Genomic DNA, 23,508 nt, shown 5'->3' with positions numbered 1-23,508 from the left:
AATAAAAGAAAGGCAGAATTAGAAATAAAAATAAACTATAAACTATAAAGTGTCTCAGTGAAACTATAAAGTGTCTTAGTAAGCAGTGATAAAACTATAAGTGCCTTAGTAACAAGTGAGGTAAGGAGTGCACAATAGTATGATAGAAGGGAACATTGTAATGTAGCTGTTATGAGATGAGATGAAATATTGCACAGTGTAGCTGTTATGAGATGAAATATTGCACAGTTTCTGAATATTGCACAGAAATGAGATATTGCACATTTTTGTTTGTTTTTAGGTTAAAGGTAGGTTTTTATGGTTGCTGGAATGAGAGGGTGAATGGGTGACGAGAGGGTGACTGGGTGGATGAGAGGGTGAATGGTGGATGAGGGGATGAGTGGTGGATGAGAGAATGAATGGTTAACCTCTCCTCTGTGATTGACAGTGTCCCCGTCTGGTTGACCCACAATGAAAATCTCCATCTCCACCTGCTGGCCTCCCTGGTTAAACACTGGTTACCTCCATTGTTCAGAGCCTGTTGCTAATTGTGGGATGCTTTGTGCTGTGTGCCCTCACCCCAGGGACATCAGTGCTGCAGGTCACTGCCTCAGATGCCGACGACCCCACCTACGGGAACAGCGCCAAGATCGCCTACACCCTCCTGCAGGGGGAGCCCTACTTCTCCATTGACCCTAAGACAGGTGAGACTCCTCAGATCAACGGAGAACCGAGGAACCTCAGAGGATGCGTGGGAGATCCAGAGCTTATCCTGAGTTGCTCAGTCTCTCAAATGCAGTTGATGTTTTCTGGGGATCTGGAGATCAGGACGACTGCCCGCTTCTTTCACATTGAACACTAGATTAGAACCAAGGAGACCCCTGGAGAAATAACCAGCCTGTGACTGCCCACATCCATCCATCCATCTGTCCCCGATGGATGGATGGATGGATGGATGGATGGATGGATGGATGGATGGATGGATGGATGGATGGATGGATGGATGGATGGATGGATGGATTTTCCGTTGGGTCCAATGATGCTCTCTGTTTTGTCAAATGATAGGAGTAAACACTAAAATACTGCATTAGTAGATTTATACTTCCTGGTCCACCAAATGACTGCGTAATACTGCTGATGGAAATACTACAAATAATCTTCATGTCCTCTCCTCCTGAGCTTCCTTCCTGGATCAGTACCTTCAGAAGTAACTCAGATTATCCAGGACGCAGAAACCGTCTCACTTGTGGCCTGGGAACCCAGGTTCTACAGGGAAAACTTCTGCATCCGTGTGTGTGTATGTATGTGTGTGAGTGTCTGCCCTCTAATAACCCTCCTTTTGTCAATTCCTCTGCAAACAGTGGCTCCTCAGAGGCGCCTTGGTCTCAAACACCTCTAAACCTCCTACCCCCTCTTCTACACCACTTCCCCCTCCTCCCCTTCCAATGCACCTCCTCCCCCTCTGCTGTCGCTTCTCCCTCCTATCGTCCATCTCTTGCGTTGTTCGATGAGTGAGCGGTGGTGAATCCGTCCTTTCATCCCCGGGTTTTAATCCCAATTCCTGTTTGCTTATCTTCTCCTGAGGGGGAACAAGGGATGAGGGAGAGAGAGGGAGAGAGAGAGAGAGAGAGGAGGGAGGAGGGAGGAGGGAGAAAGGAGGAGGGAGGGAGAGAAAAGAAATGACATCTTCAGGAAGAGGGAAACGCCAGTGAACTGAATTTCAAGTCTATTTGTCTCTGTCAATTATGGAAGCTATGATTGGTTCCAGGTGCAGGATGTAATTTTATAGGATCATTCATTCATTCATTCATTCATTCATTCGCCCACCTATTTTTTTATTTGTTTGTTTTTTGTTTCTACATTGCTATTTTTGTTGCCCTCTTTAGGGAAGCTTTGATTGGTTCCAGTTGTAAGATGTCATTTTTAAGGATCGATTATCATTCATTCATTCTTTGAGGGTGTGACCATTCAGTCATTCACTCTCTCTTTATACATATGGGTGAGGGTGAGGGTGAGGTTGAGGGTGGGGGGAAGGGTGAATGTGAAGGTGGGGTGAAGATGGATGTGAGGATGAAGGTGAAGGTGAAGGTGGGGGTGAAGGTGAGGGTGAAGTAGGGGTGAAGGTGAAGGTATGAACCATCCTTGTTGGTCTGTCTGAGGCTTCGTCCCGGCAGGTTGCGTTCAGTCTCCAGGCATCCATGGAGCTGCATCTCCAAGACCGAGGCCGTTGTTCTCCAAATGTTCTCATGATGAGGTTCCCCTCTGGTTCTCCAGGCTGAGAGTCATCATGTCATTCTGACGTTGCACTCCCACCCTCCTCCTGCTGCCTGAGTATCCAGCTGCCTGAATATCCAGCTGGTTTTCGATGCCGGCGTTATGAATTCCATTTCCATACGTGGCCTCTAAAACACGAGGCTTCTGTGGCCGTGCTTCTATTTATAGGATGGTTCTGCAGTGGATACGTGGAACTGGGAGAACATTATCCGTTCTGCTCCATTAGGTTCCAGCTCATCTGCTATCAAGATGTTCTGCCTCCATTTCTGCTCTCCAGACACGTCAAGGTTCCTCTCCGACACTGCTGGACATTATGATCACCACATGGGCCCCTCCCACCTCAGGGTCTAAATCTCCTCTATGTAGGTCTTCCATGTTCTTGGTGGGCTCTCTGCAGGTTCTTGCTCTTCTGCCTGCAAGCCAAAAAAGCCAGTGGATTCTGCCTGTGGGTTCTCCGGGTTCTCTGTCTTCTTCCCACAGTCCAAAAAAAGTCAGCAGGTTCATTGAAGATTCCATAGGTGTGGATGAGAGTGTGATTGACAGCTGCCCTGTTCAGGTTAAACACACCCTCAGCCTCAGCAAAGGGGGGGTGAAGGGGCTGGATGAATGAATGGATGAATGTTCTTAGCCTCATGTTGATTGAGTTCTGAAGTCCCAAAGAATCCATATTTTGCATATTTTTGTCTCAAAATAAGTTGAAGCAAGCTAATTTGCCTTCGGCAGATTCATCAATTCACCTTCATGTAGGGGGGAATAATCACAAAGTCATACAGTCACCTGCCTGGTTAGGATACTGTAGCAGCCATCCCCGGGGTGTGAGGTGTGTGTATAACATGATTCACTAAATATTTAATATAATTTATATATATATACATACATATATATATATATATATATATCGAATTCCCCGTCCCATCGTCTTGTTTTAGCTCATCATTTCCATCTTTGATTTGTTTTGCCGTGTTTCTGCAGTCATTTCTGGAGGAGGGATCTGTTGTATTATGTAGTTCAGACTTGGGTCACATCCGGCCTGTTTTGCTTTTTTATCCCGCCCGCCAAACTACTTTCTTTGAATATTTTGATAGTATTTTCAATCAATATTGAATTTAGAAACTCCTATTTCTTTCCTTTTTTTAAATTTTATATGGATGATTACATACAAAATAATGTCAGTACATTTGTGTGATCATTCATGATTTTAAAGTTGAAATAAAATGCCCCAAAAATTAAATATTTAAATTGCAATTCAATCAACATGATACCTAGTTGGCCTGCACCTAAAAAATAAAGAAGAGATGTGTCCCACCAGCCAAAATAACTGCCCACCCCTGATCTAGTTGAAGGTTTACGATGTGACGTGAGAAACTCCAGCCCTGGGTCTTTCCAGCTCCATGTGCAGCTTCAGGTGGTTCGAGGGCCTTCGGAGCTATGAAGAGTTCGCTCTGTCTGGGTTAAATCCAGCTGAGCATCACATGGCGGGCACGATTAGCAACCACAGAACCAGGGTGGAGCTCATACACAGAGATGTTTAAAGACCTGACTGAACTCTGCACTGCTGGAACCACAGTGGAGCTGCCGCGAGCATGAGCTGCTAATCTCTGCTGCCATCTCAGGGTAATGGTCATATGACCATTCCTTCAGCATACTTCTTTACCACGGGGGCTTGTTGCAAGGTAAAGCTACCTGTTTCAGGTACCTGTCCAGGTGGGTGGGAGGTTTTTGCTGAGCTTCTAATCTGCTCCAAAGACTAAAGTATTGAGTACTCATACTCCAGTTCGAGGTTTTGGTCAGGATAGTTGCTTTGGATCCTCATGTCAGGAGGAGGTTCTCCACCAGCCCAAGGCATGGTGGTAGTTCTTCTCAGACTTGTGCATCTACTGAGCAATTAGCACGCCTTGCTAGAAGGTGGTAGCAGCTGGGTTGCCGGTGAGAGCCGGTAGACGCTATCAGATGGCTGAAGATGTCGAACTCATCAGTCTGATTGTCTGGATTGGGGCAGCTGAGGCTGACTTGGTGGAGTCTGTGTCCCTCCAAACTGGAGTAAAGCACTTAGTTGAGACCATGTCTCCATCTAACCTTCTCCTCTGCATCCTCTCCTCTCTCAAGAACTACCTTCTGTCCTCTTTCCCTCCATCTATAAAGTCTCTGGTCTTCCTTCAGACCTCCGGCCTGGCAGCTCCAACCTCAGCATCCTTCTACCCAGATCTTCACCAACCTTCCTCTATCCTCTGACCATCTTGGTCTCACTTCTGCCTCCAGAACATCTAACATGCTGTCTTTCTGATGGACTCCTGGACCATGTACCATTTAAATGGGTTTGTAAGTGGTGTCACATGGGGGGTAGGACCTAAATCCTCTTATGCTTGCATGGTTTCAGAGAGGGCCCATCTTTGGCATTGACTGAACTGAAGGGTCATTGCAGGGGCATTTCTCAGCCTCAGTCTGGGAGTTATGTGAGAGCTCATGAAGCTAGCAATACAGTGCGTTTTGTTTCCAAAGGCCGATTAAAAACATGACAACGAAGCCGAGGCTGACAATCCAGGCGTCCCATCTGGGATGGGTGAACTCAGAGTAGATTCATACCTCATCTTTTGCTGTGGTTCGAAGCCGCCCCCTGAGGGTGCAGTGGATGAATCCCCCTCCTGAAACCATTACTGTCCTTGTCCTCGTTTCTTTCTTGTGTTTGCGCTGTGTTGTGATCTGAGCGGCCTGTTTTGCGGAGCGGAGCGGATTTGCCGGCGTTCTGGTTTTCTGAGCCAAGCGGTGTCTTCCTCTCATGTGACAGAACTCTGTGACAAGCATTTGTCTGAAAGTCAGACAGAGTCATCTCTGAATCTCTGACCGTCCTTCAGCAAGTCAGAACTCCACTTGTATGCTCAGGGCCATTCACTACATCATTGTTCTGGGGCAGCCATCTCTCCAATGGAAAGGTTCGTGGCTCCATCCCCAGCTCCTCTGGTATGCATGCCGTAGTGTCCTTGACTAAGACACCAACCCCGACCCCCCGGTTTCTCCCGACGTTCCAGATGGCACCTCTGCTGCTATCCGTGTGACTGTAGCCCAGTGTAAAGGTACTACCCAGTTGGAGACCATCTATGCATAGGCCTGGAAGTGAAAGCGGCACACCTGGTGGTTGTAATCCAACATCCATTCATGTGTTCATCCAGCGGCCATTTTCTAGACCTCATGAGTTCTGGACCTGTTTGAGTTCTAGTCCCTGAACATCCCTTCCTGTGGGAACACCTCAACTACCCCACCCCCAGTTGTGCCCTTCCTCAGGGCCAAAATCCTCACTTCAGAAAAGGTGTATCATAAAATATGAATTTTTTAGAAAAGAGCTACTGGAAGCTCTTAAAGCATCTGTCAGACATGACATCATGAGGATGGAGAACTTTACAGAGAACCAAGAGAAGAACACTAAGTGCGACTGCAACTACCCACAAACGTCATCTTTGCCAAGTGGAGCAGAAAAGAAGGACTGAGTGTACAGGAAGGACATGGCAAGTCACCCTGCACTCATCTGTCTCACTTTTTCCTCCTAAAGAGGACATCTGGAACCAAAGAACTTCTGAACAGCGTTCTCCAGGACAGGCTTCCAGTTGTGCATGTCAGTTCTCCAGTGGTTTTACTCAGTTGTGGACAGAAGGTTGGAGCGTCTCTGGAGAATCAACTGGGTTCCTACATGTAACTTGTGTACAACTGTTTGGAACATATCCAATCTTGCATTCAGTCATTCCCCTCTCGAAGCTACCGCTTTATTTTCTCCATTAAAAAATTCCTTGTTGCCATGACGTGGATTGAAACGGGACAGCAGGGTTCTCTCAGAGTTCAGAACCTGGGCTCTCTCCATGAGGAGTCAGCATGAAGACTCCAACTTGTCTGTAGACGTGAATGAGAAGGTGAATGGTTGGATGTCTGTGAGTGACAGTTGGCCTGTCGGGGTCAAACTCCGCCTTTCAGTGAGAGCTGTGATTGGCTCCACCCCCTGCAACCAACCCCACACCTGATAGGACAAATGTACCCTGCAAAAAAACACATACATCAGGAAACAAGAAACAAGTGAATGAGTGAAAAGAAGCAAAGAGGATTTAAATGGCTGACACTTTTTCTTCTTCTTCTTCCATTCTTCCTGAATGGTGGACACGTGTCAGATGGTTCCAGGAAGTTAATGAGGTCTGTGTCTGAGGGCCCTGGAGCAGATAGCAGGAGTGCAGTAATTAAATCAACGCGCACGGAAGGGAGGCGACGCCATGCATCCAGAGATGACCTTATTGTGTCCAGGCAGCCCTGTGGGGGAGGGTGGGTTAGTGTCCTCCTTGCTAATGAGCTCCAGAAACTTCTCCAGAAATTTAATTAATCTGTGGGAATCCGGGGTGTCTAACTTCTCTTTCAGCTAACGAGAACAAGCCTAATTTGTTGACATTATAGTAGCACTGACGCTATTTATTTATTTATTTATCTATCTATCTATCTATCTATCTATCTATTTATTTATTTATTATCTAAAGTTTATCAAACTGCCTCAGGACCAAATGAAAACTGAATGTCACCCCAGACAGACCTTTCTGGGCTCATTGGTCCGATAGCTTGTGTCACTATCTGGTGTTATGAGCATTGTGAAAAGAACATCGGTGTACCAAATGTAACCTGGAATCTTACCACCACCCAGCTTCTCTGCTTCTGCGGTTCACATCACCTTCCTTATGGAGGCAGTGGCTGGAGGAGTTCCTGCAGCCCCGGAAGCGTGAGTCAACAGATGAAGGGCGATGAGATGTTGTTTGGTTAGCCGTATTGCTGGTTAGCTGCCGGAGTGCTCTTCAATCACCCGCAGAGCTCCGTGGAAGAGAAAACACAGCGACTGGAACATCTCCGGGAAGAATCTGTCTCCTCTTCCTCTGAATTCAAGGCTGCCGCCACACTGGTAGTGTCTCATCTATATTTCATAGCTGGGCCGCAGAGCAAGCGGAGGAGATAAAAATAAGTGAAACCAAACCACAGCACCAGACGCAGGGCTGCTCCCTGGAATCCCAGGTCCATTGTTTTTAGCGGCGTTAGCTATTTGAGGCGATGTCCCTGGTGAGAGCTTAGATGATAAAACCCTACGACTGAACGGGCACAAGCTGTCCTGCTCCTCCTCCCGCAGCACCACCACCTCCATCCGCCGCATACATGTCTTCCCCCTCACTATCTACCCCACCCCCACTCCACGATATTCTCGCCGGCCTCACTGTTCCCCTGTCGGTTCCCACCCAAAGCCCTCCTGCTGTTGAGGAACAGGACAGGGCAGGTTTACAGAGGGAGTCCATTAACGGTCAAAACATCAGTTGCTCTCAGTTAGCGTCCATGTTTCTGGGTCGCTCCTGGTGCCCCCTAGGGGCCACCTGGGGAGAGGCACTTTGTACACTGGTTTGACTCCCATTTAAAAGGGTCTTCACTTGAAGAAGAGCAGAGAACCAACACCAGTGCAGAGGACTGCAGCCTGTTAGCTATGAAGCTGTTAGCTTGATGCTAGCCCACAGCAGACATTCCATGCCAGTAGTTGGTGCTGTGCATATGGAGACACTTGCTATATGGGTGCCATGACAACCCTGGTGGTGTAAATATCAACAACAGCTTGACAACAAATATCTCGTGCTGTTTTACAAGTATTATTTCTTCATGGTGGTACAGTGGCACAGTGGTTAGGACTTGAGCCACACGGCAGAAGGTCCTTGCTTGGATTCCCACAGGGTTTCTTTCTGTGTGGAGCCTCTATGTTCTCCCTGTGTCTGCATGGGGTTCCTCGGGGTTCTCCGGGTTCCTGCAGAGGGTGCGCTGGAGACCCTACAGTGTCCAGATGTGTGTGTGAGAGGGTTAATGGTTGCATGTCTCTATATGGGGCCCTGTGCTTGGTCCAGGCCTTTTGTTCAATCACAGCTGGGCAAGGCTCTCCCATCCTAAGACCCTGAGTGCAGAATTACTGGTTTAGAAAATGAATGAATGAATGAACAGTCATCAACCTTTGTCCATAGAAGCCAGCCCAAGACAGCTGTGTGATCCGGTCGGACCTTGTAACCATGGTGACATGGGTGACTGGTGGAACAGAAGCAGCGTGTCGAGGTTGGTTAGTGTCAAAAACGCATTCGGTTTTTTTTCCCCTCTTTCTTCTGCAAGAACCTTTAAGGCGAGAACCGAAGAACTTTCATATTAGAACATCGCCCACGGCGACCTTTAAATCCCCTGCAGGATACCAGCTGCCGCTCATCTCGCCCAGCGAGATAAGCATGACGCTCGCCACCTTTGTGCTACACACACAGGAAATGAAATTCTGGGCTTCTGCCTCACACACACACACGCCCGCGCCAGTCTCTGAATACTAACGGCATGTTTAACATGGCAGCGGCGTGTGGCCTCACCAGCAGATGCAGTGATTGGCGGGAGCCGGCGGGGCGGGGCTTATCTGCTTAATCCCATCCATCACTGAACCACAACTTCTCTGTTCTTTCTTTTGGGGCATCGGGAACAATAAACAGATAAATCTGTCGCCGCAACGACGCATCCATCTCCTCACCTCCGCCAAACTTTGTTTATCGTCAAATTAGCCATTCTCCTGGGCTCTCCATTCTCCTCCTAGGAACAGATTCTGCAGCTTTGCAGGTTCACAATGGAGGCAATTAGTCCTGTAGCTCCAGGAGGAGGAGGTGGCGGTAGAAGAGAAGGTAGAGGAGGAGCTGGAGGAGAAGATGGAGGTGGAGGAGAGAGTGGTTGTGGGGGAGATGGAGAAGATTGAGGAGGAGGGTGTCACCTTTCCTGGCCTGACCACTAAGTGACCTCCAGGTGGCACCCTTGGGGGGATTCCTGGGGTCTGGACCCTCTGATCAGAGGCCAGAACCAGCTGGACTGCCTCCAAGGTGAAGGAGGTACTGCCTCTGGTGACAGAGCTCTAGGTAGACATGGAGAAGAACCTTAGATAGAAAAATCTTAGTCCTCGGGCCGATTCATTTTCTGACCGTTAAAGACTTCAGCTCAGGACAAGAAGAAATAGGTCTCTGAGCTTAGCCAGAAAGGAGGCGGGACTTAGCCTGGGGGAGGGGCAGAGCCAGAGGAGCTCCTGAGAGGAGGTGGATGTGTGTGATCAAGACGAAGATCACGCATCTTCATCCTCTGGACTTCAGGGCCCTCTTTGACGTCTCTGATTTCATTGGATCCTGACCTGAGAAGCCCCTGGATCTTCTGCCTGCTCATTTCCTCCACAATGGTAGACGTGAATGGAAATGAGCGGAGGTCAGGAGACCACCTGGGAGAACCTGTCAAGGGCAGACAGGCGGCATGATGCCTGCAGCCTCATGGCCAGATGTGTATTTGTCGACACAGAGGAGGAGTCTCCTCCAGGGCAACAAACACACACAAATACACACTCAGCTCGGTAAATCAGTGAACGCACGGCTGCTTCTACAGGCCTGGACAGTGGTCACCTCACGCGATGGTGTCCACTGAGATCCATCACACACCCCGGCTGCAGGGGGGTTGTTGGTTCTAACAGCAGGGTCAACAGGGTTTTCCAGGTTCTGCAGCCTGGGTTCTGTCAGCCTAGCTCCATCCATCCATCATTTCCATATTACTGTGTAGACTGAAGTGCTTTCTGTGTCCGGGTTCCTTCAGGTTCTATGTTCTTCATGTCCAGAACCTGACGGCCGACTCTACACAGCCCCCAGTGGACAGTTCGGGGATTGTATCCCCTGCGTGTTGGCATACAAAGGCTGGCATGCACAGATGGAAGCATACAGTTGGAGCTACACAGGCAAGGATACATAAGATTAAGTACACAGGCTTGCATATACAGGAGAAGGTACACAGGTTAGCATACACAGATGGAAGTATACAGATGAGGACAGAACCGTCCTCCACAGCCTCTCCATCTCCTGATGCTGGTGAACCTGTGATATTGGACCTTCGGCTTCAACCCCCGTCCCGTCCGCCTCCTCCTCTTCCCCCCCCATCATGAAGACCATCAGGCTTTTAAATCAGGTATGACCTAAAAGCATTTGATACACACTGACCCGTGAAGACGTTCTCCGGAAGAGTCCTATTGTGAGAGAAGTGGCTGTTGAACGGTGGAACCCCTCAACCACATACACACACACACACACACACACACACACACACACACACACACACACACACAGGCACAGGCACACACACACACTTGGGCTGACCCATTTAAATTTTCGCCCCCGGATGTGTTTTAAAAATACTCCTCTTTGATTCATGGGTGTATTTCTTCCTACTTGTTTTGTCTGCATAGAACGGCACTCGCAGTACTGGATGCAGTATTAGTACTTTGAACGGATGAGGGTGAAGGATGAAGGTACTTTGAATAAACATGGAATCATCAGGCTCCGCCCCCCGACGGCCGTTTACATCCTGCTCTGTGTGTTGAACTGTTTGCCTAGCTGTTAGCTCCTGGTCGAAGAACCTGAATGTGTTAATGTGAGATAGAGAATGATACTTGTACTGTGGAACATTGGCGGCTACTTCTATTAATACTTTTAATACTACTTCCAGCCTTAGTTCTACTACTTCTATTCTACTACCACTACTACAACCACCACTACCCCTGTCACTATTAGTAATACTACTTCTTTCACCTAAATGCAAGAATGTCTGTGGTTCAGTTGTGCCTTAGTTCTCCTTGTAGCCACTTTTCATCTCCTTCACCTTCGGCTCTCTCCATGTTCTCCGTCTTCAGTCCAAAAACAGTCATCAGTTAATCTCCTTGTTTTTTCATTCCTTATTCTTCTGCTCCTGGTTCAGATCCAGGAGGATTCTTCTCATTTCCTCCCCCTTCTCTACCAGAACCTTTCTTGTCATTGAGCATTCCTCTGCTTTATCAGACCATACCATGTTTGAATGTGTGTTTGACCGACCGTGGTTCTCCCAGATCACTTTAGATCACTGAAGATCAGTCCTGATCGTTGAGGATCATTCTAGATTGTTCCGGGTCATTTCAAATTCAGTAGTTCTGGATTGTTCCAGATTATTATGGACAATTCCATCCCGCTCCAGACAGTCGAGGAAGTGATTTGTTAAATCTGAGCTGTTCGGATCAGACCGAGCATATCCTCTTCTTCTTCGTTCTAGGCCGTTCCAGATGGTTCCCAGATTTTTCCAGACCATTCTAGATTATTCCAGGACATTCCGGGATGTTCAGAGCTGTTTTGGATTGGTCCTAATTGTTCCAGATCATTCTTCTGCTGCCGATCCAGAAAGTGATTCATGATATCAGATCTTCCTCCTCTTCCATTCTTTTCCATGGGAAGGGATTGGTGTGTGTGTGTGTGTGTGTGTGTGTGTGTGTGTGTGTGTGTGTGTGTGTGTGTGTGTGTGTGTGTGTGTGTGTGTGTGCGTGTGTGTGTGTGTGTGTGTGTATGTTTGGGTGGGGGGCACAAACAAACAAAATCATTTTGTCATCCGAGAACCAAACAGCCTTTTCTTCCTGCAGTCATACCGGCGACCAGCACACCACTCACACTCATTCCCCTCCTGCACCCTCCTGGTGGGGAGGGTTGAAGGGCCCATATGTATGCACGTGTATGTGTGTGTGTGTGTGTGTGTGTGTGTGTGTGTGTGTGTGTGTGTGTGTGTGTGCAGGTTGCTCTGCTGCTCGGCCTCCGGTCATAGGTCCAGGGTGTGAGTACTCAAGTACTCATGTGCAGGAGGAGTATCTTGATAAAGCATGAATGTGAGGGTTGGGAGGGGAGGGAACAGCAGACTCCAGATGATCCCCAGCTAATCTCCAGTCAGAAATATTGACAGATTTTAGAGCTTCTGGAGCATTCCAACCCATCTATATATGTATGAGATGTTCATCTCCGGTGGTATGTCCAGGTTCTCATGGTCCACACTGCTTTACTCCCCTCCTGTACAGAACCTCTGGTCCTTTCTAGTGAGGGAGATTAATGGCTTGAGCTTTGGGCTGAATGGAGATGTGTGTGTGTGTGTGTGTGTGTGTGTGTGTGTGTGTTTGTGTGTGTGTGTGTGTGTGTGTGTGTGTGTTAGTTGGCCATGAAGCCGTGGGCTCAGGTGCTGGACTTACAGCAGAAGGTTAAAGGATCAAACTGTGAAGTGAAGCTTGTGGACCTCCTCCATGTGGTGACCCCAATGGGGGGGGGGGGGGGGGCAGAGAGGGGGAGGAGCCAATCTTGGAAACGCTAATCTAATCCTTCTTGCCCCTTCGTTTCCAGCAAACCTAGCATGAAATTCTAGAGCACTTTCAGCAAGCATTCACAGCGCAGAAGCTAGATAATAACAGCTAGTGGAGGGTCTTCTCTGCGGTTCTCCGGTTTCCTCCCACAGTGCAAGCCCATGATGCAGGTTCACTGGAGACCAGTGGCAGTTTGTTCCTGAGGACGATCTGGGCGATGCACCACCATGTTTAAATCCCATTCCATTGCTCTGCCAGCAGTTCTGATCATTGTAGCTGCCTCTGAACTTAACAACCAATCAGCACACAGAGCCACTCTCTGGTGACCCTTCCCTTTTTGGGTAATTTTTCTTTGTTCGGGGAGCATCTTTGATTATCTCTCCACCCACTGGTGACTGCTTGTATTGCTTTGTCGTTTTGACAAGACAATTTGTAACAATTTACCAATTTAATGGCTAACTTTAGTCCTGATCAACTGGCGAGGAGCCGCCACTGCAGGAGACCCTGCATGGTCCAGATGACTAAACATTTCAATGATGTCTAAATGAGAAGGTAAATAGCTGCATGTGTCTATGTGGCCCTGTGATTGGTCCAGGGTGAACCCACCTCCCAGCCAATGACAGCAGGGATAGGGTCCCGCCCAAACCACAACCCTGAGTGCATGACTGTTGGAGATGATGAATGAATGAATGGATGAATGATAATCTCATGTGGGTTCTCCGTGCGGGTTCTCCATGTTCTCCCCCCACCCTCCGGTGGTGCAGGTGCAGCAGTGCCTGTGCCAGGGCTAAAGGCCCCATCGGCCAGATGGTTCTCTGCTTTGGAGCCTCTGGAGCGAGTAATGCGGTGGAGCAGGGCCTCCAGGCTAAACGCTGCCTGTGAACGGTGGTGTGTGTGTGTGTGTGTGTGTGTGTGTCTCAGTGTAGATATTTCTGAACACGGGGCCCTTCTTGTCTCTCCTCCCTGGACGCCACTCTGACCGACTTGGATGCGTGATGTTATGGCAACATGCCAAGTGATCCCATAATGAACCATGGTTGGAACATAAGCGTGGCCGGATGTTCATTCAGCCTGGGATGGATTATGTGCAGGATTTTGAAATGGGTCGGCGATCTCACAGCCAGGAGGTTGCTGGTTCTAATCCCGTCAGCTACCCTACTTGTACCAGGATAAAGAACTTATACCAGGCTAGTTTCATATACCATCACTTTTGTGTCCTCTCCGCATTCTCCCACCCGAGTTCTCCTCCTCCTGTCTCTAGTTTGTAACCTGTCCTCAGTCTAGTGAAGGCTCTAAGTGGCCTTCGGGTGTGAATGGTTGGAAGTCTGTGATTGACAGCTAAGCCCACCCTCATCCAACATCATTTGTGATTGGCTCAAGTACCCGTGTGACCCTGCGGAGAGAATGAGTGAATACATGAATGGATAAGTGAATGAATACTGACAGCTGGACGGTTGATAGAGGGAACGCACACATGCTATTTCAACAAGTTCCCAAGAACATGGGTGTTGCCAACCCGCCCACCAGACCAAACCCCACCCACGTGACCAGTCCCCACCCAGCTTACAAGACTCCGCCCACTGGACTTAAACCAACCCAAACCCCACCCATCTGACCAGACCCCAGACCACACTGCATGCCAAGGTTTTCCTAGTGCTCTCCTGTCTGATCCGACCCGGGTTCTCCTGATCTGACCCGGGTTCTCCTGATCTGAACTGGGTTCTCCTGCCCCCCAGGTGTGATCCGGACTGCAGTGCCGGGTCTGGACCGGGAGGCCCGTGGCCGGTACGCCGTGCTGGTCCAGGCCAAGGACATGGCAGGTTCCGTGGGTGGCCTGTCAGGTTCCACCATCGTCAACATCACCCTCACCGACATCAACGACAACCCCCCCAAATTCCCTCAGAGTAAGTCCTCTTTTGGATTCAGTGGAGCAAGGCCAGGTTCCTCGGCTCCTCACTCATCCGTTCTCCAGGTAAAGGGTTGAATTTGGTCAAGCAGGGCTTTTATCTTGAAGGGGAACCATTTTATGGGGGAGCGCCTTCTCTGGGTGGGTTCCAGGGTGGGACCCATTCACCTCCAGATCAAAACAGATATCTGGAAGAACAGTGTGGAACGCGGTATAGAAGCCAGTTCTGCAGTGGAAGTGTTTGTCCGGGGGAACATGGATGCTGCCAGCTGCCAAATCTGCTTTCCAAATTAAGAAACATTCTCCTGCTAATGTTCTCCTTTGTTGATTCTGCGCTCACTGACGTTTGATTGACACTCAGACACAGAACGTGTTCTCTCATATTAGAAGGATTTTTGTGAGCAGAATGCAGAACTTTTAAATGTCCACTTGAGATGATCTGAGAACCATGGATCCTCAAACATCTGTTGACTCAAACATGTTCTAAGTATGTCAGTCTGAGAACCCCTTGGAAAAAATAGTTTGTACCTGATGGAACTCAAAGATCTAAGTTGATCAGCATGTCTGAAGGCTGAAAACTCACTGGAGGTTTGAGTAGCCTGCCATTATGATCGTGTTGTTCCCCAGTCAAAGCAGCAGGAGAAACAGAACGTTGACCTTGTGGAGGTATTGGCGAGGGAGAGGAGGTAAGGGGTCCACCAGGTCACATGCACAGTTTAGAAATGAGTTGCCGGAATCTGGAATGGTTCAAGGGGTTAGCTGGTGTGCTGGTGAACCTTAGCATGCTGGCACACCGCACATGCCGCCGCCCACCCCTTGACGTTCTTGTGGAGGCCAGACCAGAAGAACTTGGAACTAACCAACTTTAGGGACAACCGAACTCCAGGGTGGCAGAGGGAGTGAATTGAGTCAAAGTCGATGATGGCAGGGCACTGGAACTACAGGGCCAGGATGACCAGTGGAGAGATCACACGGGAGGGCAGGACTACCCTCCTGCACCACCACTTTCTCTGGTCTGGCCAGTTTTGACCTAGGGGTGAGGACCTCCGGGGGGCTGAGCTGGTCATCAACCACAGGCGAGAAATCTACCCCAAGGTGCACAGGACACACCAGCACACGCGACAGGCAATCAGCAACAGTCCACATGCTGAATGTCAGTTGTGAACTCGGACATGGCAGCCAGGGTGTCCAAGTTGGCTGACCACGGCTAATTTACCTTGGACAAGGAAAAAGTCAGCGGTTTATTGTCCACATAAACCATTAAAGAGCAACCTTCCAACAGGAACCAGAAATTACAGGCTCCCAGGTACAAGGCCAGCAACTCCAGGTCAAAAACGCTGTACTTGCTCTTGTAGTTTGCAGCAAAAAATGGCAGTGGTTGCCACGCATTCGCCACCAGATGCTCAAACACTACCCCCACAGTTGTCAGATGCATCTGTCATCAAAGCAATGGGTGTGCCCAAATTAACCCTGCAATGCCTTGACAGAGGCTGGGTGAGGAAATTCCACCCCCACTTGCATCTAAGAGGGCAATGGGACTGCGCCTTGTGGCTAAATGCAGTGAACCAAGAAGTCAATGAGTGGCAGTCCAAATTGACACTTGGCACTTGACACTTGGTTGACGATCCGGTTGACAGAAAACCTGTGCCTGGTGCTTCAGGTGGTCTTCAGCTAATCAGCAGGCCTACGATATGTCATTGAGATACTCGAACACAAAGTCAAGGTCACTCAACACCGAATCCATCAGGATCTGAAAAAGGTTTGCACTGCCCCCTTCAAGCAGGAAGGCGTGCGCATAAACTCAAAAAGCCCAAATGGGGTGTTCATGACCTGATGTTAGCCACGTACCGGGTCCACCTTTGAGAATATAGTAGTACCCACCAGCCCTGTGGAAAAGTCCTGAATGTGGAAGATGGGGTAGCGATCATTGGTGGTGACATTATTCAAACATCAAAAGTCACCACCGATCCACCACAACCTATCGGTTTGGGCACTGCGTGGAGTGGCGAAGCCCACAGGCTGCTGGACAGAGCACGCTATCTCCAGGCGCTCCATGGTGGAGAAGTCCTCCTTAGCCATGGCCAATTATACCCCATTATACCGATACGCCCACGAGAAAACTGGTGGTTCCACAGTGTGGAACTGAATTGCACTTTTTGGATAAAAACATCTGCCAAATGACTGTAATGTAATGTAATGTAATGTAATGTAATGTAATGTGGATGGACTACGTCACACCATGTTTACCAACCATGGTGGAAAAGGAGGGTGTAGTGAGCGAGGGGAAGTCCACCAGCAAACATTGAAAAACATCACCCAATGCATAAAAGCTAGCGTGTGTTTGCAGTCCGGCCCCCCCATCATGCACAGGAAGGTGGTAACAGACACGACATCAATTGAATGGCGGTTTGTAATGTCCAGGCCATGGCACACAGGAAGTCCGCGCTGCTTATAAGAACAGAGCTGAGGCGATTACAAAATCACGCTCAAAATGTCACCAGTGGGAACAAGCGGACACAACTTTGGGCCAAATGTCACGATGGTCAGTTGACGGCTGCCGCTGTCAGCCTGTGTGTCCTCTCCGGTTGGAGGAAGCAGGCTCTTCTGCGAGTCCACCAGAGGTTTTCCTGACCTTGAGTCCTTGACGAAGAGCAGCTACAGGAGCCTCGGCCTTAAACAACCACAGGGAGACGCAGCAACCGTTTTGGTTGCAGGAAGCCACCTTGGTCTGAGCCTAACACCGATAGTCGTCCATGAGGTCCTTGACATTGCCCAAACCAGACAGGGGGAGGAGTCTATCCACCCACTCTGCCGCACACAGGCCAGACCCCTCAGCAGGAGTCATTTGAGGGCAGCATATCTACCCTGTTGCAGGATGTCGCGCAACAGCTCAACTGCATGGCCGACCAAAAAGTATCTGGAGTCATCCATGAAAATTCTACGCATGTGAAGAAGTGCTACGACATGCTGGAATCAGGAGGCCAGCCAGAACTCAAGAAGGTTCCCAACTAACTAAAAACTAACAAAGGAATGCACTGAACCAGGAAATACGAGGGACGTAAGCCCCGCCCACAGCTACAGTCCTATTGGGTGAGAGGCTCCGCTCCTAGCATCCACCACAATATCATACATATGCAGAACCCGGTGGAACTGACAGGGAACATCTTGGGTTTTAGCCCCTGAGGCACGTCTTAGAGATAGAATAAGATTGAGTCATTAAAGCACCAACTCAGCAGGCAAGAGAAGCTCCTTGCTCTGGGTTCCTCTGTGGGTTCCCTCCAGATTCTCCTGCTGGGGTTCTCCATCTCCCTCCCACAGACCAAAAGCAGTCAGCAGATTTGCTAAAATGTCCAAATGAGAGGGTGAATGATTGGATGGTTGGATGATTGACAGCTGCTCATCCAGCCCCGCCCCACCCCTACCTGTTGACTGCAGGAATTGGCTCTGACCCTTTGAAACTCTGTGTTCAAAAAAATATGTCTAGGTAATGACAGTGTGTGTGTGTGTGTGTGTGTGTGTGTGTGTGTGTGTGTGTGTGTGTGTGTGTGCAGAGAACTACCAGCTGTATGTCCCAGAGCTGGCCCCGGTAGGGAAGGCGGTGGGCCGAATTCAGGCCAACGATGAGGACGAAGGGCCCAACGCTGAGGTGTGGTATGCCATCACCAACTCAGACGCCGCCGCCATCTTCTTCATCACCTCGGACGCCGACCACCGGGAGGGAATCATCTCCCTCAAACAGGTAGAACAAGGACAATCTTCCATCTCCATGAGTCCCGTACTGTGTCATGAGGTCTGTGGGCCAATGATGGACCTTGGCGACAGTCAATGTTCCAAGTTCTGCGATGAAAGAGCTGGGTGGCAAGACCAAATGTGCTCAGTTTCCAGTCAGGTTAGTTCTTCATAGGAGAACATCCCTCTAGCAAAGATGTGGATAAGATTCTGGATTCTTCAAAACTCTAAGTCATTCTGTTGACAGTCAATGCCATTATTTAATCAGAGGTGAGCGTCACCTGACAGTGAGAAGGTTCCTGATTCACTCCCGCCTTTCTGTGGGTTCTCTACAGGTTATCCATCTACCTCCCAACTGGGGTCTGTTCTCTCCATGTTCTGCTGCCCAAGTTCTCTGGCAGGTTAAACCTGGGAGGAGAAAAAGAAGCCGTGTGAATGGGGTTGGATATGTATTTTAGTAGTAGAAGAAGAAGAGTAGTAGAGGTATTTGTAGCAGTTGCTGTAGTAGCAGTGGTATTGTAATAGTAGTAATTGTAGTAATAGTGATACAGAGAGTAGGTTTAGATGGAAGAGGTTGATTCACTGTGGGGAAGTGAATCAGGGCGGGCTACTCCCCTCAGGGGGAGAAGGGAAGTAGTAGTGGTGGTAGTAGCCATATTCGTAGTCATAGTTCCGGTAGTCATTACAGTTGATGTACTACTTATGAGAGTAATAGTGCCAATACGAGTAGTAGCAGTATTTGCAGACATAGTAGTAATAATAGTAGTAGTAGCGGTAGCAGCTGTAGTAAGTAAGTAGCAGTCAAAGGAGTAGTTGTAGTATTGTTAGTGGTAGTGGTAGTAGTTTTAGCATCAGAGGAACCAGTAGCAGTAGTTGTAGTAGTTGTAGTAGTAGTGATTAGTGGTTTTAGCAGCAGAAGTACTAGTAGCAGTAGTTGAAGCAGTAGTTGTAGTATTGGTAGTGGTAGTGATAGTAGTATTAGTAGCAGTAGTTGTAGTTGTGATGGTAGTAGTCGTGATGGTAGTTTTAGCAGCAGAAGAACTAGTAGCAGTAGTTGTAGTAGTGGTGCTAGTAGTGATACTAGTTTTAGCAGCAGAAATACTAGTAGCAGTAGTTGTAGTAGTGGTAGTTGTAGTGATAGGCCGTCCTCAAATATCATGACATTACTCCTTAGAGTTGTTGTACTTGTTCCATGTGAGGTCCCAGTACCTTCAGAAAGAACATACAGGTTAAGATCCACTTCCTGTTGTACCTTGAGGCTTCTGAATGGTCCATCCTGGACCCTCCGTGCAGATGGCTAGGCCTGTTACCTAACAGGATGTGAGGTGTGGGTGGGACTAAGTATATGGTAAAGGTGGAGACATTGACCTGGCTGTCCATCCGCTTCTCCAGCCACTGAACTATGAAAAGAAGAAGGTCCACACCCTGAACATTGAGGCGTCCAACACCCAACCAGACCCACGCTTCTCCCACCTGGGTGCCTTCAGGGACTCCACCTCGCTAAGGGTCATTGTGGGGGACGTGGATGAGCCGCCTGTCTTCTCCATGGACTACTACATCATGGACGTGTACGAGAACTCGCCTGCCGGGACACAAGTCGGCACGGTAACCGCCGTGGACCCCGACAGCACCAACAGCGCTGTCAGGTAACCCCAGACTCCTGCTGGACGTTCCTGCTGTTTGGTGGTTCTGCCCAGAGTCTATTCCCATGTCAGCTCAGCTAACGTCTAACATTCTAACGTCCCTGCTAATGTAGCTCCGTTCAGCTACAAGTGCTAACACTTGTATTAGCAATGGTTGTTAGCAGCTTCTCTTCTCCAGTTGATGGCTGAAGAGTTTCATATGGCATCCTGGTGAGACTGAGATGTTTAGTCACTGGGTTTTCCTATGTTGTCCACATTGTTACCTCATGATCATGGACATCGTAAAGATCATGTAGATTGTCTTGCCCAAGTAGATCATGCTCCTTATGCAGGGGATGTGGATCCTTTTTCCCATGTAGATCATGTTGATCATATAGCTTCTCTTCCCCAAGTAAGTCATGTTCCTCATGTTCTTCATGTAGATCATGTAGGTCATGTCACTGATTAGATTATCTTGCCTAAGTACATCATGTTCCTCATGTAGATTGTGTTGCTCATGTAGATCATGTAGATCATGACACTGAAGTTGCTGAGGTCCCTCTGGGGCCATGAGAAGCCCCTGGCGTGATGCAATGGTTCACCTTGGTGAAGCAGAGGGTAAAGCCTCTGGATGAATGTTAGCAGGTGAACATGTTTAGAAGCTGCAGCTCCATCCTCACAGGTTCTGGGTTCTTGCAGAATGTTCTCAGAGTTGGGGAATGGCTCATGGATAATAACTATACATACATATACATATGTCTTCTTCTTCTTGTTCTTCTTGTTCTTGTTCTTCTTCATCTTCTTCTTCTTCTTCTTCTTCTTCTTCTTCTTCTTCTTCTTCTCCTTTTGGCTTTCCCCTTCAGGGTTTGCCACAGCAAATCAACCATACAGTACATGCATACATATATATATGGAGGGTGATTTCTCTGTTGTCCAAAATTTGGCATCTTCCTGGCTGGGTTTCTTGCCTTCATCAGACAAGTCGGGGTTCCAGAAGGTCCCATAAGGTTCACTCCAAGAGGACTTGGAGGACATCCACCTGTCGGCTGCACAGGAAAGAATTGCGATTTCTGAAAGCTCTGTTTCTTAAGAACGCCACTCCACCTCCTGGTCACTTCTGACGCTTTGTTTTGAAGGACTGAAAATGGCGCCACGGCAACCAATTGGCTCTGAGATGTCTCCCCAGAACTCAACCCAGTTCTTTGTCGTTCTGCGTATTTGATTTTGAAAAGGCAGGATTTTTATTCCGCCGCCCCTGATGCAGGCTGAGATGATCCGCCATTTAACTGACAGTTCTCTGTCAGGTCAAACATCATTCTCACAAATCGAATCTCCCTTCACCGTTTTCCAGTGTTCTGTTTTTCAATTTATTTTCTGGGATGGTTTGAATCAGTATCGTTAGCGCGTGGCGCAAACAGCAGACTTCCTGCGCCTCAGACCTTTGCCTCTGTATCTTCAAGACAGAAATCTATAATCCTCATATAACTTTCACTCTGAATTGCACTTTAAAAATACAACCAACGGAATTCATTGAAACGCCTGATTGAGAGCGGTAAAATGGCCACCAGGGGGCGCCATACTTATGGAACACTTCAACGATCCAGCAACATTCAAGCATTCCAAGATATTCATCAGCAGAACCTCCAGAGTAAAAGCTCTGGGAGGTTCTGAGAAGATCTGAGAAGTTCTGAGAACATACACATATCAGCATGAGTCAACGCAAATGACTATATTCCTACCACTATATTATTTGTCATCAGTGTGTTGCATATTATCTTTATTATTGTTGGTTAGTGTGAAACATTGTCCTCTGCTCATGTTCCTCTGCATAAACCTCAGATCAGAGCCGCCACCTCTATGCTCATGCAGAGAAGGGACACTGTACACCGCTGGCAGGTAAAACAGCGCTGTGTGGGGATGGGCACACTCCCATGTTTCCTGTTCAGTAACGATGTAGCAGCATTAGGTTGGGAGCAGCTGGATGTGCTGACAGCCATGCTGATGGGTGCCACCAATTTGATGCCGCTGAGTGTGTTTCGCTGACTCATTGTTGGCTTGTGCTTGGTGGAAACATCGCACACGCCGATGTCCCCTCTGTGGTCACACAACAAAGCTAAATCTACCATCTGCCCACAGATACTTCTTGGAGAGGGAGGAGGGGGGACCCTTGTTCTTCACCATCGGGGTGAACAGCGGCGTCATCAGGACGTCCAAGGCCTTGGACCGTGAGGAGACCGCCTGGCACAACATCACTGTGATGGCGGCAGAGGTTGGTAAGTTCACCATGGCGGCAGACAGCAACAATTGTCGCACATCAGTGAGTTTTTCAGTGAGCCTGTCCTTTACAGTGAGTGTGTCCTCCACACTGGACGTGTCCTTTATAGTGGATGTGTCCTTTACAGTGGAAGTGTCCCTTACAGTGGAAGTGTCCTTTACAGTAAGTGTGTCCTCTGCACTAGACACGTCCTTTCACTCCAAGTGGGAGTGCCCTTTCCAGGGAGCATGTCCTTTACAGTGGAAGTGTCCTTTAATATGGAAGTGTCCTCTACAATGGCCATGTCCTTTAAGGTGAACATGTCCGTTACAGTGGGCCTGTCCTGTACAGCAGGCGTGCCCTGCTCAGTGAGTGTGTCCTTTCCATTGGACGTGTCCTTTATTATGGCCATGTTCTTTACAGTGGAAGTGTCCTTCCAATGAAAGTGTCCTTTACAATGGCCATGTCCTTTAGTGTGAACATATCCTTTTCAGCAGACGTGTCCTTGACAATGGGTGTGTCCTTTCCAGTGGACATGCCCTTCAAAGTGGAAGTGTCCTTTACAGTGATTGTGTTCTTTCCTGTTGATGTGGGACTGTTACAAGGACTTTGTCCTGGAACAATGGACGTGTCCTATGAACTGGAAGTTTCCTTTACGCAGGGCGTGTCCACTGAAGACTCTGAACCTTCTGCACTTGTGAATGAGAGGGTGAATGGTTGGATATCTGTGATTGACAGCTGATCCATCCAGGTTAAACCTGGCCCCTCCTCAGTGATGCCAGCTGACATTGGCTCTGCCCCTTCATCCTGCAAGCAGGACAAGGCTTGTAGCTAAGAGGTGAATGAATTAATGAATATAGACACAACTAAGAGATACTGAGAAACTTCACCCATTCATTCATGATCTCAAAGGTGAATCCGTGTTTGAAATCTATGCAGAGGTGATGAATGGATGAATGAATGAGTGGCTGAATGTCGATGGTGGTTCCATCAGCATAATCCGGTTTCCACTGTTTGAAGTTTTACAGAGTTCTGCTGTGAATGTGATGTCAAAGAGGGACCGTGGAGAACATCAGCTGAACCTCAAGACAAACAGAGAAGGTTCCTGCTTCTATTTTTAGATGCAGATTTGATTCTCGGTTCCTCAGAGCCCGACCACAGAGGAATCTGCTAGAACTGCCACCCAACGTCACAGAGCAGGAGGGGTCATCTCCCACCTCCTGCCTCTTCATCCTCCTCCTCCTCGGTCTCCCTCCTGCTCCAGTGAGTAATGGACTGAGGAGGGTCATCATTAGCGACGAGCTACTTGGCCACCACCATGATTACACTGCGGGACGGAGGGGAGGTGGAGGGGGGGATGTGTCCACTGCAGCAGAACGTCGGGAAGTGAATCTCTGCTTTTCTGTGGCGATCATTTTTATTTTTGATGATGTCATCAGCAAACACACAGATGCACACACACACACAGCGTTGGGTCCGGGTCATCCCTCACCTCCAAGTTAATCCTGATAAGTTCTCTGCTCATTCTTATAAAGCCAGCAGTGAATGGGTTTTAAAAGAT

General features: G+C 48.5%; 1 protein-coding gene across 2 annotated transcripts in view; it reads left to right on the top strand.

Moving 5' to 3' along the window:
• Positions 1-23,508, top strand: part of LOC147230190 (cadherin-18-like) — a 67,059-nt gene that overhangs the window by 30,698 nt on the left and 12,853 nt on the right. For both annotated transcript variants that reach the window (XM_086153433.1, XM_086153432.1), the window contains exons 4-8: positions 564-683; positions 14,173-14,340; positions 17,894-18,081; positions 19,464-19,717; positions 21,830-21,966. In XM_086153433.1, the coding sequence (XP_086009559.1) occupies positions 564-683; positions 14,173-14,340; positions 17,894-18,081; positions 19,464-19,717; positions 21,830-21,966 (867 nt within the window). The remainder of the gene's footprint in view (positions 1-563; positions 684-14,172; positions 14,341-17,893; positions 18,082-19,463; positions 19,718-21,829; positions 21,967-23,508) is intronic.

Source organism: Fistularia commersonii, chromosome 10, assembly GCF_037954325.1.
Source record: "Fistularia commersonii isolate RoL2024-O1a breed Wild chromosome 10, RoL_Fcom_v1.0, whole genome shotgun sequence".
Lineage (NCBI taxonomy): Eukaryota > Metazoa > Chordata > Actinopteri > Syngnathiformes > Fistulariidae > Fistularia > Fistularia commersonii.
This window is presented reverse-complemented; position numbering and strand designations above follow the sequence as displayed.